The sequence below is a fragment of the Coffea arabica genome, chromosome 3e, assembly GCF_036785885.1.
Source record: "Coffea arabica cultivar ET-39 chromosome 3e, Coffea Arabica ET-39 HiFi, whole genome shotgun sequence".
In the NCBI taxonomy this organism is placed as follows: Eukaryota; Viridiplantae; Streptophyta; class Magnoliopsida; order Gentianales; family Rubiaceae; genus Coffea; species Coffea arabica.
In genome coordinates, this window is record NC_092315.1 from 38,884,722 (window position 1) to 38,898,321 (window position 13,600).

Below are 13,600 nucleotides of genomic sequence, written 5' to 3' on the forward strand. Positions count from 1 at the left end.
CCAACTACTGAGGCAGGATAGCACTGATTCATTAAATGCCGATCTCATGCAAGACATTTTAGCTCTACGATCCTTAATTGGTTCTTGTGGGTTCTCCTTTGTAAATAAAGGTTCATGTATGAAGTCATAGGGTTGCTTTGTTTGTCCTCCCTGCAGTTAGTTCAAAAATGAGTAGTAGACCTTGGGCAGTTGCCTACCACACTGTAAAGTTATTTACACTCTGTTAAAACAATGTTGATGTTTTGGTCAAAAAAAAAAAAAGAACATAAATCAATTCTTGAATAAGAAAAATCAGGGTAAAATAATTTGAAAGAGTATGCAGCTAATACACAATATAAACCTGTCTGATTGGCAACTCTTTTGCACAGAAAATGTTGCAAATTTTGGGAGATTTACATTACATTATAAGGCACTTGCAGCATCTTTCAAGAGTTGATACAACATAGGGAACTTTTCAGTAGCTAAAAGAGTTCATATTGTAAAATGGTATTCGCATTAATCCAACAGCAATGACCTTTACAAGGCACTTAGTCAGCCTAGCGAGTTCAAAATTGCCAAAATTGCCTAATGAAGTCATAATTGGTGATTACAAGCCGAAACTATCACTGTGCAAGGATCTAATACAGGGCAGCAATATTTCAAAATGATCCTTGCTTAAATTAAATCGAATAATTCACCTTTCATTCCACTCAAGGTAAGAATTGCCAGCTCATATGCCAATAAGCTGGCAGCAACTATCTCAAGGTAGCTGGCTGTGGCGACGAGCTTCATCCAGCTCTGAGGATTGTGAAATTCAAAGGTAGCACAAAGGACAACATGGTTGAAAGATGCTACATAACTTCAAACAATGTTGAGTAACCTTCGCTTTGGCTGAAGAAAAACAAGATCCAACCACCAAGTCAACCCAAAGCAAGAAGAAATTTGCAAAACAAGATCATGAGCTGTATTAGTACATCAAGAAAAAATGAATAGACCTAATGAAAATGTAGGATAGTGGCAGGGGATATGGGCAGCTTAAGAGAAAAGGTTGTGTATTGTTTCTGGTTTTAGTTAACCTTTAATCAATCTGAACAGAGGCGTAAAAGCATGACAACCAGATGCATATTGCATAAAACATAGCACCAAGTTATGTATTAAAAAAAGAAGAAGAAGAAGAAAAAGGGAACAGATAAAACAGCTACTTAGTAAAGAAGAAAGTATACATAATGCATTCACTAGAGATTGTCAACTGAGATAATTTAACTTAACATGCAGCCAATTAATTTTGCACTGAGAACCAGAAGGGTTGCAGCCTTATTCAAATTAATGATAATTAGGTGAGGAAACTTTCCGGACAGCCCCTAAACTATTGCCTCTGTACGGTTTTGGCCCCTCAACTATATATTGTCACAAATAAGCACTTGAACAAAAAAAATGCTTAGTTTAAGGACTTCCATCAATCTTGGCCATTAGAGGTGATGGAATTAGGGGCAAAACTGACCAAACAAAAAAAAGTAACCCACGAAAACAACCTAAAAGGCCACATTGACTGATTATTTCATCAAATAAGGGTAAAGAAGGTGGAAGATCAAAAAAGAGGAAGAAACATTAAATTCCATGTTATTAGTTGACTTAATATAGTTGGTTTCCTAACCAAATTGTGGGTTGGTTTTTATGTTTGGTCAGTTTCGCCCTTAATTCCATTACATTTAACGCCCAAAAATTGACGGAAATCCTTAAACTAAGTTTTTTTTTTTTTGTTCAAGGGTTTATTTGTGACAATTTATAGTTAAGGGGCCAAAACCGTGCAAAGTGGATAGTCTAGGGGCCTGCCGGAAAGTTTCCTCTAATCAGGTCCAAGTTCATGTTAGGATTCAAATAGTCCATTTCCTTGGCTGCCTAAGCTGCTGCTATTTCCAGGTGCAATCAAAGCTGGGGTTACACATCATAATGGGTTTAAGGTACAATGGTCCAAAATATCATCTAACATCAAGCAAAAAGTTACAAGCAGGCAATGGCTATTATCCATTTCCCCTAATATTAAAATAAGTTTTAGTTCAAGCATTGAGAAACACCAGCACATAGCGTAGCAATAGATGAAAACAAAGTCATGAGATAATTAAGAGATAACTTTTTCACAAGGTTGCTAAATAAAGGTACACTCTTAAGGCATGAAAGTTAAAATTATTTGCATCCAATTAAAAAATCAGAAGAGACATTGTGACCAATGACACATAAAACTGTGCACAAAAGAATATACAGTAAAGGACTCATGTACAGCAAGATTACTGCTCTTCATATTGTTATTAAAATTATGATAAAGGGAGACACAGAATGCATGCACACTCAACAGTTCATTTTCAACATACAGCTATATAATATTAGAAGTAAAAGCTTTGCTAGTGAAAAACAGTACTTACATATGTCTTTTCAACCTCTTCAAGAAATTTCTCAGGGTACTCAATATAGGTGAGACAATCTTTCTTCACTGTAGCTATAAGTTCTTTTTCGCCAGATTTTTCAAGGTTCTTTATCAAGATCCTGAATGTAAGCTTGTCAGGAATACAACCTGATCCCTTCATTGATTCATATGACTCTATTGCCTTTTCTATCATTTTGACATGGAAATATGCTCCAATCATCTCAGTGTATGTTCTGGTGTCAGGCCTTAGGCCTTCTTTCTCTATCTCACCAAAAAGCTGTTCAGCCATTTCAATATTGCTGCTCTTTCCCAACATCAGGATCATGTCACTGTAAATAGATATATCTGGTTCATACCAAACTTCTTTTCTTGCAAAATTAAACACCTGAGTTCTGATTACTTTTCAGATAATGCACATTTAAAAGGGAAAAAAAAAAAGCCAAGATAAGGAGACATGTTAGGTTGAACTTTTGGGTCTGTTAAACGTAAACTATTTCTCTAAAAGCACAACTTTTACCATATGCCACAGCAGCTAGAGAGAGCTGAAGTGCCATTTCATTCAAAAGTTTCATTATGCAACTATTAAAAAATGCACTAAAGTCAAGTATAACCACCCAGAGAACAGATGATAGACAATGACCTGTAGTGTTCATTATAAAAAGACATTCCTTGTTTTCAAACTGGAATCAGAAGACACTAATGTAACAAAAGAAAGGCATTTAGCTGTCTCTAGCTACCAATCTGATTCTCTCAAGTTTCATTAATAGCCGCAAAGTACTGTCTCAAAAAGCATGAATGACTTGTGTGGGAACATGAGTCTACCTTAACAAAGAAACTTTACATGACATTACCATATTGTACAATCCCCACAATTTTCAATGTTAGCTAAAGGCCATCTGTAAACTTACAAGCATCTCTTATGTCTTCAATCTAATGCAGATCAGGAAGTCAGGCAAACCTCTAGTTTTGGATTTTCAACTGCTCTTCACTAAAATATTTGGTATCGGCATAATTCTACTGTTACTAGGAGACTTTCCAGAAACCATCTACCGCAGAGGTGGATAGGAACTGATTCTGTCAGTATTAAGACAGAATTCGCAAATGACTTCACCTTGACCTATTGCACTACATCCATCATGCAAGTCTCACAGACAAAGAAAAAAAATTAAAATCACAATCATGTTCACTTGATTTCTTATCTTCATCTTGACACTATCAGCACACAATTAACTGCAATCACAATTTTCAGACCACCATCCTAACAATATGAGTTATACAGTTAACTTATTAATATTTGTCAAACTTCCCAACATCATTAAAATCTGGTTCAAATAAGACATCCATAATTAAAAACATCGTCAAAACAACCGTTTTTCACTGCACATATATGTGACACATAACTGACACATAAAATTTCAAACATAAATTCTGAAATTTAAAATGCTCAAAGCTCAGAAACTGTTAAGAAACTGGCTTTTTTTTTATTTCTTTTCCGTCTTCCTTAATCTTTTGGTCACAGAAAATGCTACGTTTTTCCAAAAAAAAAAATGATAATCCCACAAAATTCAATTCTTTCTTCAACCCTTCAATTCTTTTCGCATCAAATTCCACAATCCGTTGACAAAATCCAATCAATCCCACGAAACAAAATCAAAAGAAAACAGTCACGACTACATATGTATACATTTACCTGAAGGGCTAATTCTACTTCGTTTTGCCTTTGCAGCTCTGATAAAGTATCCAACAAGTCAGCCTTCAGAAGCCTGCTTATTCTATTAGCAAAGACCTCTACTAATTTGTCTGGAGATCTTGCTAATTTCAAAGACTGGACAGCTTGTATGGCTTCCGGAGACAACACCCTTGACCTCCACATTGGTTTTCTTGGTCCAATCTTTCTCAACCCACATGTAATTTTTAGCCTTGATGGTGGCATAGGCTGATTCGAAAAAGAGATATTGAAGCTTCGTTGCAAACGCACTTGAGGAATGCTCAATTTCAGTGAATCCATGGAAGAAATACGGCAGCTGGAATTGTTTCCCCCTTTTTCTTTCTGCCTTTCTTTCTTTTACCGCTAGGATACATAAAACTTCCTTATGATTTGACTATTTGACACGCTATCTTCTCGTTATTTAAAAACATTCACACTATTCCTAATACTTTAGATTAAAGTGAAATTTGACCGATAACTTGTGTCGCGCCCCATTTTTCGCGATGGAAAAATAAGAATAAAAATAGGTATTTATAAAAGATCTGATTTTCATTTAAAAATAAGTGAAAAGGGACCTAAAATGGGACTTAAAAGAATGCGACAATTTGGGTCCAAAATTTAGTCTAAAAGGGTTTTTAAGAAAAAAATAGGAGTCGCCACTTGGTATGGAGTTTTGGTGTACCAAGTCACCCAAAAATAAAGTAAAATAAAATAAAACCCTTTTTGACAACTCCAGGTCTTTGAAAACAAGAGAAAATGGGTTCGGGAGTCACGGTTGAAGAAAGGGAAGGCAAAGGTTCAATTGACTCAAACCTAAGGCACCCTTTCAACCTAGTCTAAGCTAGTTGCGAGGTTTAGTCAAAATTTTCCTAATCTAACCCTTAATTTTATCATATTTGGATGTTTCCTATATGGATGCAAATCTAAATATATCGAAAGGGACAAAATGTTCATTCAAGGGGTTTAATTGAACCAATCGCATTAATTGCGAAGGCCAAAATGATTCCTTGAAAGTGTCACAATATGCAAATGATGAAATTAAAATAAAAGAAAAAAATTAAATTATATACATATATATAAGTGATCAAAGAAAAGGAGAATGCAACATAAAGGGCACGGGAGGCAAAACTCGTGACATAATTTTCTTATACATGGATTAATAGGGTACTTAAACTAGAAAGTTATAATCACCCATTTCCCATGTTTGAAAAATAATTATTTTAACATGAACAAGCAAATGAACTAGCTTAAATGAGATGCAATTCTAAATGACATGATTAGCACCTATAGCGGGTAGGGGATAATATAATAAGAAATATCATGCAAATGAGAAAAGATCCTAAAAATATGCATGAAGATGTAGTGAATAGCACACAAAGATGAATCTAACGCAAGACGGCCTAAAGGGTCTAGCGTTGGACTAACCCATTTCTAAAAATCCTTACTAGCGTTGGACTAGCAAGTAAGCGAAGAGAGAAGCCACAACTAGCGTTGGACTAGTGTGGTGACGTTATGCATTAACAATTCATAGTGAAGCAAATAAAGCATAAATTAAAACAAATAAACACATAAGAGCACGTAGCACATAACACGTAAACATAATATCTAGATGCCAAAATCCTAAGAAAAGCGGATAAAACACATAACACATAAGCCACATAAACACGCAACCTATCTATTACATCGGGGAGCGCCTAACTACAATCTAGAAGGGAAAAATGTAATAAAACAAATCTAATTATCCTATCTATTACATTTTTGAGGTATTTAAATGCATCTTGAATCATTATAAAAACTAACTAACATATATAAGAAAATTTGAATGAATATTTAAATCAAATAAATAAAGCATATAAAAATATATAAACACATAGGAACACATAGGAGCACATAAGAGCACATAATTGACATTGAAATAATAAAATAGGAGTACCTCCCGTTTGAAGTGGTGACTAAATGGAGTCAAATTGTCCTAATTATACTCACAATGAACAAAAGGATCATGGCACCAATTTAATTGAAAAAACTAATAATAATGAAAATTCACCTCAATATGTCAAACGTAAATAAATTTAAGAATATTTAAAAATTACAAATTGAACATACTCAAAAGTAACATAATTAGCTATTAAAGAAAAGAAACAATCATAATAAAGAGAGTCAAAATTCATCAGGGACTGAATTGCAAAAACTGAAAAACTTTTGGGGACAAAAATTATATTTTTCCAAAGTTTAGAGGTCAAAATTAAATGAAAGATAGAATTCAAGGACCAAAATGCAATTAATTTAAGGACCTAAGTGAAACAAATTTAAAATGTTCTGGGCCGAAGTGAAACTACTCCAAAGATCAGGGGCCAAAGTGAAAATCGTAACCAGATCTGGGCAAGAACAAGGGCATCGGGCCGCTCTTTTTATTTTACTTGGGCCAAACCTACCTAAGCCCAACTGAAAAACCAAGCTAAAACACCAGGCCAGCCCGTCTTTTTATCCCTCAAGCCCAGCCAAAAAACACATGGGCTCCAAGCTCCTAGCCCAACTGAAACCCAAAAGAAAACATAAACCAAAGCCCAGCCCCAAAACCTAACAAAACTAACTCTTGGCCCAACCGAAAAATAAACATTAGCCCAATCCCCTTTTTTCTTTTCTTTTCTTTTTCTTCTTCTTCTACCCTTCCGGTTCTTCTTTTCCTTGCCTGGCCGGCTGAAGCTCCTCGCCACCGCCAACCATGGCTGACATGGCGGCTGCCGGCGCCGCCACCGCCGGTCGCCGGCCATTTTTCCGATCACAAAATTTCACCAAAATACACCCCCTCACTCGATTTTTCGCGTAGGTTCCATTTTCGGAGTTAGTTTTTACAAAAAGTGAGCCGAAAGTGGTCAAAATGCCAAGAAATCAGTTCAGTTTTTATTTTTTCAAAACACCATATCTTTCATCAAAAATCATGAAAATTATACTACAACACTCTTACAACTCCTACAATACAAATATGATTTTATTTTGACAAGAAAAACAACATAAAAGGACTAAAATAAATCAAAACAGTCCCCTAAGATTCTTTCTTTTCATTTTGGTATTTTTTCAAACGGTTAACATGCATGCATAAAAAACATTTCCTTTTCCTCAATCTAGTTCATGCCATTTCCCAATTTTCAGCAATACAACAACAACAATAAAAACCAGCAAAAGCAAGATAAATTAAAATCAAAATGCATCTAATATGCTTAAAAAAAAAACTGGAAAATACCTCAATGAAAGTGGAATTGCCTTGGCTGAAGTTTTTTTTTGATGCCTTTCTTTCTTTTTTCGGTAGAGAGCCAAGAGAGAGAGCCGAGAGCCTCCCTTCTTTTTTCCTTGTTTCTGTTTTTGTTTCTTGTCCTCCGTCTGTGAGAGCCGAGAGAGTAGATTGAGGAAGTAGTTTTTTTCTTTTTTTTTTCTTCTTCTTTTCGGTCCAGCCCAGAGAGAGCCGAGAGCCTTTTTTTTTGTGTCATTTTTTTTCTCCTTTTTTTCAAGAGAGAGCCCAGAGGGATGGAGATTTCTTTTTTTTTTTTCTTTTTGGCTTCCCTGTTGTGTCCTCTGGGAGAGAGCTGAGAGAGGAGATCGAGGAAGTAAAAGGTGGGGAGTTTTGTGTGTTGGATTGCCCAAAATGATGGTTTCTGCGGATGAAAAGAAAGGTCCTTGGCAATTGAGTGTGAAATGGGTTAAATGTATTTGGTGGGGAAAAAAAATGATTAGGATGATTTGATTTCTTGATTTTCTCCTTTTTTCCTTTTTTTTTTTTTTTTGTTGCTAGTTTGCTTTTGTTTTTTTTTGTTTTGTTTTGTTTTTGTTTTGTTTTTTTTTTCTTTTCCTAAAATAAACCTGTAAAAATGAGAAAATTACACATTAAAATGCTAGAAAATAAATAATTCATTAAATAGAAAAATCTTGAGAAAATATTAAAATTTGACAAAAATTTGGTGTCTACAACTTGTATGCTAGTTGTAAGTGATGTATTATTATTTTTTTAATATTTTTTATTTTATTATCACTTTTTCTTTTAATTTTGGTACTTTGACTTAACTATTATAGGTATTTTTACAAATTTTATAATTAGTAATGCACTTTTAAAATTTTCTAAAAATTAGTTATACTCTCTCACTGTTTTGCTCTACCATCTCTCTCTACTGACCCATAGCCACCACCACATGCGGCTTTGTCTCCAAAGATTTTTCCAAAACAATGGCTCCAAAATCCAAATTCACCCAGATATCCAAGAAAAAATTTCATGAATTTCATAAGCTTCCATCATAAAATTCTTGAAAAAGTAGACAAATCAGATGAGTGAAAATGGCATCCCCTTCAAATTGAAACACAAATCTTGGGTCTGGCTCAGCTCTCACGTTTACGTGCAACTCAACCCCTTTTCCCCTCCCACTGCCCACCGTACTAATCCATCCATCCTGAATCACGCACCCTTTATTACTATGCTCCGTTGCCTTCAAGTCTAGCTGCACCAAAACACTGCCCAAAAGTTTCCCACCCAACTTCCACCCCGCAAGCTGCAGAAGTATTCCCTCCTTGTCCCGTATATATCTCAATCTTCAAACCACAAGTCCCAGCTTTGGCGGCCGATTTCTCAACAAGCTTCTCAAACTCCAACTTCTTGAAATTAAACCCAGCATGAATCCTTTTCTCAATCGCATCGGTACCACGCTCCTGAGAAAGCCACGGGACAGTCAATACTGCATTGGGAAGCCTTTGAGCTTGATTTTATAGTAACACCGAGTCGTGGTGGTCGTTGACTTAGACCATGAGGATGGGAGAGGAAGCCTCAACGCCAAGAACTGTTTTAGACTACAACTACAAGTCCTCTTCTTTTTTCTCCCCGAAATCCTAGCAAAAATGAGACCCACCTGTAGAATTCCTCTACCCAATTTTTGGGTCTTTGATGGCTGATCCTGTGGTGCCCATTTTTACCGTGGGGGACTAGATCTGTAGCAATACATAAAAGTACAAACTGACCCACTACCTCTCATATTATGGTACTCTAAATTTGCCAAATTTGCAAATTTTAGACTTTGGGTGGAGAGATGGTTGTGTCAAGCAGTGGTTCAGGTGGAGATGGGGAATATTGGTGTGAAATGGTGGTACAAAGTCCTAGTGGAGGGGATGGTGGTGTGAAGTGGTGGACGGGGAAGGCGAGCCGGAGAGAAGAGGAAAATGAAAAATGAGCAGATGCCAAGACCCCCTTGCTTTCGATACTGTGGGTTGTGGAGAAATGTGAAATAGAGGAAGAATAGAACAGAAAAAGAAAATAAAGGAAAGGAAAATAAAATAAAAGAAAAAAGAAAAAAATAATAAGATAGACTACCGGTTTACAGCAGTCAAAAAGCGTAATTCTACTATAGTCCAAAGCACGAGGGGGGTAGTGTAGGTGTTTTCAAATAATGTGTAGGTAGCGTATCAAATAATCAAAGGAGGTTTTCTGTATTTTACCCTTCTTTTATTGTTATTGTATTTCACCGTTTCTTTCATGGGGGCTTAGGTTAATTGCAATATGCGCCCCGGAGTTGTCATTAGCTTGAATTTTAATGCGTTAAACTATTGATTATAGCACTTACATTCTTTGTAAATTCAATTTGTAGCACATCGCTTAAATCAACTTGAAATCGATGAACTAGAGCTATTTTAGAAAGGGCAAAAAACCTGGGCGGCCATTAAACTTTTCCCAGGATCATGTTTTGGCAATCGAACTATTTTTTGTCAATAATTGGCCACTAAACAACTTAATCAGGCCACCCGTGACCATTTCGTCGGTAATAGCTCTTAATTTCTGAAATTAGCATTACACGTGGCAAACCACAGGGACAATTTTGTCCGTCAATCCACTGACCGTTCACTTCCATTAATACATCAACTGAAAAGAAAAAAAAGAGCGGTAGAAACAAGCCAACTAAACAAACTGAAGTTCTCAAAATCGTTGTAGGAAGATCGAAGAGAAGGGTTTTGAAGATCGAAGAGAAGGGAAAATCGTGGTGAATCTATGGAGTGGAAAATCAGGAGAAGAGACATCGACATTGATCCATATGAAATTTACGGTAAGTTATTTTTTGGGGAAAATCATGTGAATGAACTGAAACTATACTTTAAACTAAATGTAATGGGTGTATTACTCAAGTTTGTGTCTGAAATCGAAGGTGCTTATTTGTGGGTTGTGAATATGTAGCAGCGTTATGGAGTTTAAATGTTAGGGTTTTCATCCAACTGCCGGTTGTAAAAGTGGGAAATTTTGAAATAAACAAGTGTTTTTTTTAGTCTTTTTTTTCAAATGAAGTGATTCCTTTTTTTTTTCCCATTTCATTGCAGTGCCTAATTCTGAACTATTCAGTATTAGAATGTTTCATGGTGGTAGATTTAGTGGGCGTCAGTATAAAACATACGTTGGTGGTGAAATAGATTATGTTGATGCGTGTGATGCGGAGAGAATGTCTGTCCATGAGATAAATGACATGGTTGAGGAATTAGGATATAATGGAGCAATGCTTTACTATTACTTAGAACCTGGGAGTGATTTGAATAAGGGATTAAGAGAGTTACAAGGAGATGCAGATATAGTGGCAATGTGCAAATGGGCGTACGAGCACAAACTGATAGATGTTTACTGTGACCATAGGCCTTTACATGAAATTCTTGACATCCAGTCACATTCCCCGCTGTTAGGTAGTAAGAAAAAAACAGGGGTTGTAATTGAAGAAATTGATGAACATGGTAGTGTAGTTGTAGATGAACATGGCAGTGGAGTTGTAGAACTTGATAAACAATTGGTGGTTAGAAAAAATCTTTTTGATAGCTCTTTTGTTAGTACAAATATGACTGCCCCTGGACCAGCAATAGGAGGTACAAGTAGAGGTAAAGGTGTAAGAGTAAGTGTTGTCATTGAGGGAGAAACTAGTGGGACTGGTGTAAAGAGTAGGAGTCAAGGAGATAAAACTGATGTGAATGCAAGGACAGGTGAAGAAGATGATAAAAATGACAGCAGTTCAGAAAGGGAGCATTTCACTGATGATGAAGAGTTTTGCAAAGATGATCAAATGCTTGGGAGTGAGAAACCAACTCCCACAGTTGAAATTCCCTCTCCTGTTATGAGGAGAACTACTGAATCTATACTCCATGAGAGCCAGGATGTAAATGGCTTGGAAAGTGGTACACATGGAGATGGTCAACGCGATGCCCAAGCTGAAAAACAATCACAGGCAACTGATGGATCATCTGGTGGCAGCAAGAGAGCAAAGAAAAAGTATCCTAGAAAAACAACAAGAGGAAAAAGAAAGTGGTCAGCAAGAAGGGAGAAGACATCATCAGCACAGGCTGACCATAACACATCATCACAGGAAGCTGCTGAGGAAATGGAAGAAGCTGATGATGAAAATGTGTTGCATGACAATATGATGGAGGATGACCTGCATAGCATTGATGCTTCTTCTGATGAAGATGATGAAGTGCAGAAGGGAATCAAATATGTTGACTTCAATGCTGAAAAGAACATGAGAAATCCACATTTCCAGGTTGGGATGCGATTTGCATCATCAGCTGAGTTTAAGGCCGCAATGCAGAATTATTCGATTGCTAATGGTAGACCTGTTTGGTATTACACTAATGAGAAACTGAGAGTAAGGGTAAGGTGCAAGGATCCATGTAACTGGGAGTGTTATGCTTCTCAAGAGAAAGCACTTGGGACGAATGATTTGGTGATTAAGACCCTTTATGATGTACATGAAAACTGCAGTCATGCTTGGAAAAATAAAATGATGACTGCTAAATGGGTTGCTGAGAGATATGAGAACAGAATTAGGGCCAATATGAACATTCCAGTCCATTCTTTAAGGCAGACAGTGCATGAGGAGTACAAGATACAAATATCGAAAACAATAGCCAGAAATGCTAGAGGTATAGCTGTTGACAGAATCAAAGGTTGTGCAGTCGAGCAGTATAAGCATATATGGGAATATTGTGAGGAGATTAAGAAGACTCATACTAATTCTACCATGGTAGTCGAGTTCACTCCATTTAGAGATCCAGGTTCGAATCCTAGGTTCATGAGACTGTACTGTTGTTTAGGTGCACTAAAAGAAGGATTCAAAATGTGTAGACCTGTGATTGGACTTGATGGCTGCCATATAAAAGGGCCTTACCCTGGTCAACTGTTATCAGCAGTGACAGTTGATCCCAACAATGGTTGGTGGCCTATTGCTTGGGCCATAGTGGAGAAGGAAGCTACAATACAGTGGAAATGGTTCTTACAACTTCTCCAAGCGGATCTGGAAATAGATAATCAGTGTCACTACACTTTCATCTCTGATCAACAAAAGGTATGGATCTTATTATCCAACATTTGATGTGAGACTTGTGGCTGTTTGAACCAATAATTCATTTATTTTTTATGCAGGGATTGGACAGAGCATTATCCGAGGTGCTACCCAACTCTGAGCATAGATACTGTGTGCAGCACATGTATCAAAATTTCAAGAAGAAACATCCTGGAAAGGCACTTAAAGGGATGCTGTGGGCGATAGCTAGGAGCAGTACAATTGAGATGTACAAGAAAGCTGTTGAGGACTTGAAAGAGTATGACAATGAAGCATACAAGTGGGTGGAGAAGGCTCCTCATCCGATGCATTGGTGTAAGGCTTACTTTTCTCCTCACACTAAATGTGACATGATTGTCAATAATCTATGCGAATCTTTCAATTCACATATACTAGAGGCCAGGGATAAACCAATTATATCTTGCTTGGAGAATATTAGAGAACTGATGATGGAAAGAATTCAAAAAAGAAAGGCTGCCATGACTAGATATCCACACTCAACTGGTCCTTTGATTAGAAAAATTATTGAGGACAGAATTGAAGAGTCTTTCCAGTGGTTCCCACAGTTCAATGGGATTGATGGTTATCAGGTAAAGGGCCCAAGGAATTCCCAGTTTACTGTGAATTTGAGAAAGAAGAGTTGCACTTGTCGAATCTGGGAATTATCTGGTTTACCTTGTACCCATGCCATTGCAGCAATTAAGCAAACTGAGGATGATCCACATGAAATGATTGTGGAATGTTACTACAAGAGCTTATTTTTACAGATTTATAATAATGTCTTGCAACCCATCAGCAGCCAAGTACTGTGGCCTGAGTCCAGCATGCTTCAACTTGATCCTCCAATTCCCACTGTCCAGACTGGGAGGCCAAAAAAGGCAAGGAGAAGAGATGAGACAGAAGGGAAGAACCATGGAAGAAAACTTAGAAAAAATGTCACTATGCATTGCAGAAAATGTGGTAAAACAGGGCACAATGCTGCAACATGCAAAGAGGTGACTGAGCACCAACAATCTGGCCAGCCAAAGAAGAAAAAACATGTGAGTATACATACAGTTCAATGTATTTCAAATGCCATATAGTATACATACATATAGTCTCTAATCAACTTCCATTTGTACAAGGTTTCAAGAAGAAAACAGCAAG

At 36.8% G+C, this 13,600-nt stretch overlaps 1 protein-coding gene across 1 annotated transcript; it reads right to left on the reverse strand.

Annotated features, from left to right (window-relative positions):
* Positions 1-476: 476 nt before the first annotated feature.
* LOC113737047 (protein THYLAKOID ASSEMBLY 8-like, chloroplastic) lies at positions 477-7,794 on the reverse strand. The gene is made up of 3 exons (XM_027264299.2): positions 4,092-7,794; positions 2,400-2,786; positions 477-870 (listed from the first exon to the last, which is right to left on the reverse strand). The coding sequence occupies exons 1-3, from the start codon at positions 4,407-4,409 to the stop codon at positions 841-843; spliced, it is 735 nt and encodes a 244-aa protein (XP_027120100.1). The 5' UTR covers positions 4,410-7,794; the 3' UTR covers positions 477-840.
* Positions 7,795-13,600: the final 5,806 nt, after the last annotated feature.

Bases quoted from the DNA above. Each gene is read 5' to 3' on its own strand.
- LOC113737047 (XM_027264299.2), bottom strand. From the start codon at position 4,409: ATGGATTCACTGAAATTGAGCATTCCTCAAGTGCGTTTGCAACGAAGC. The intron at 2,787-4,091 runs GTAAATGTATAC...ATCAGAACTCAG, and splicing joins AAGTAGAATTAGCCCTTCAG to GTGTTTAATTTTGCAAGAAA. The intron at 871-2,399 runs GTAAGTACTGTT...GTTTTTCTTCAG, and splicing joins AAGAGGTTGAAAAGACATAT to CCAAAGCGAAGGTTACTCAA.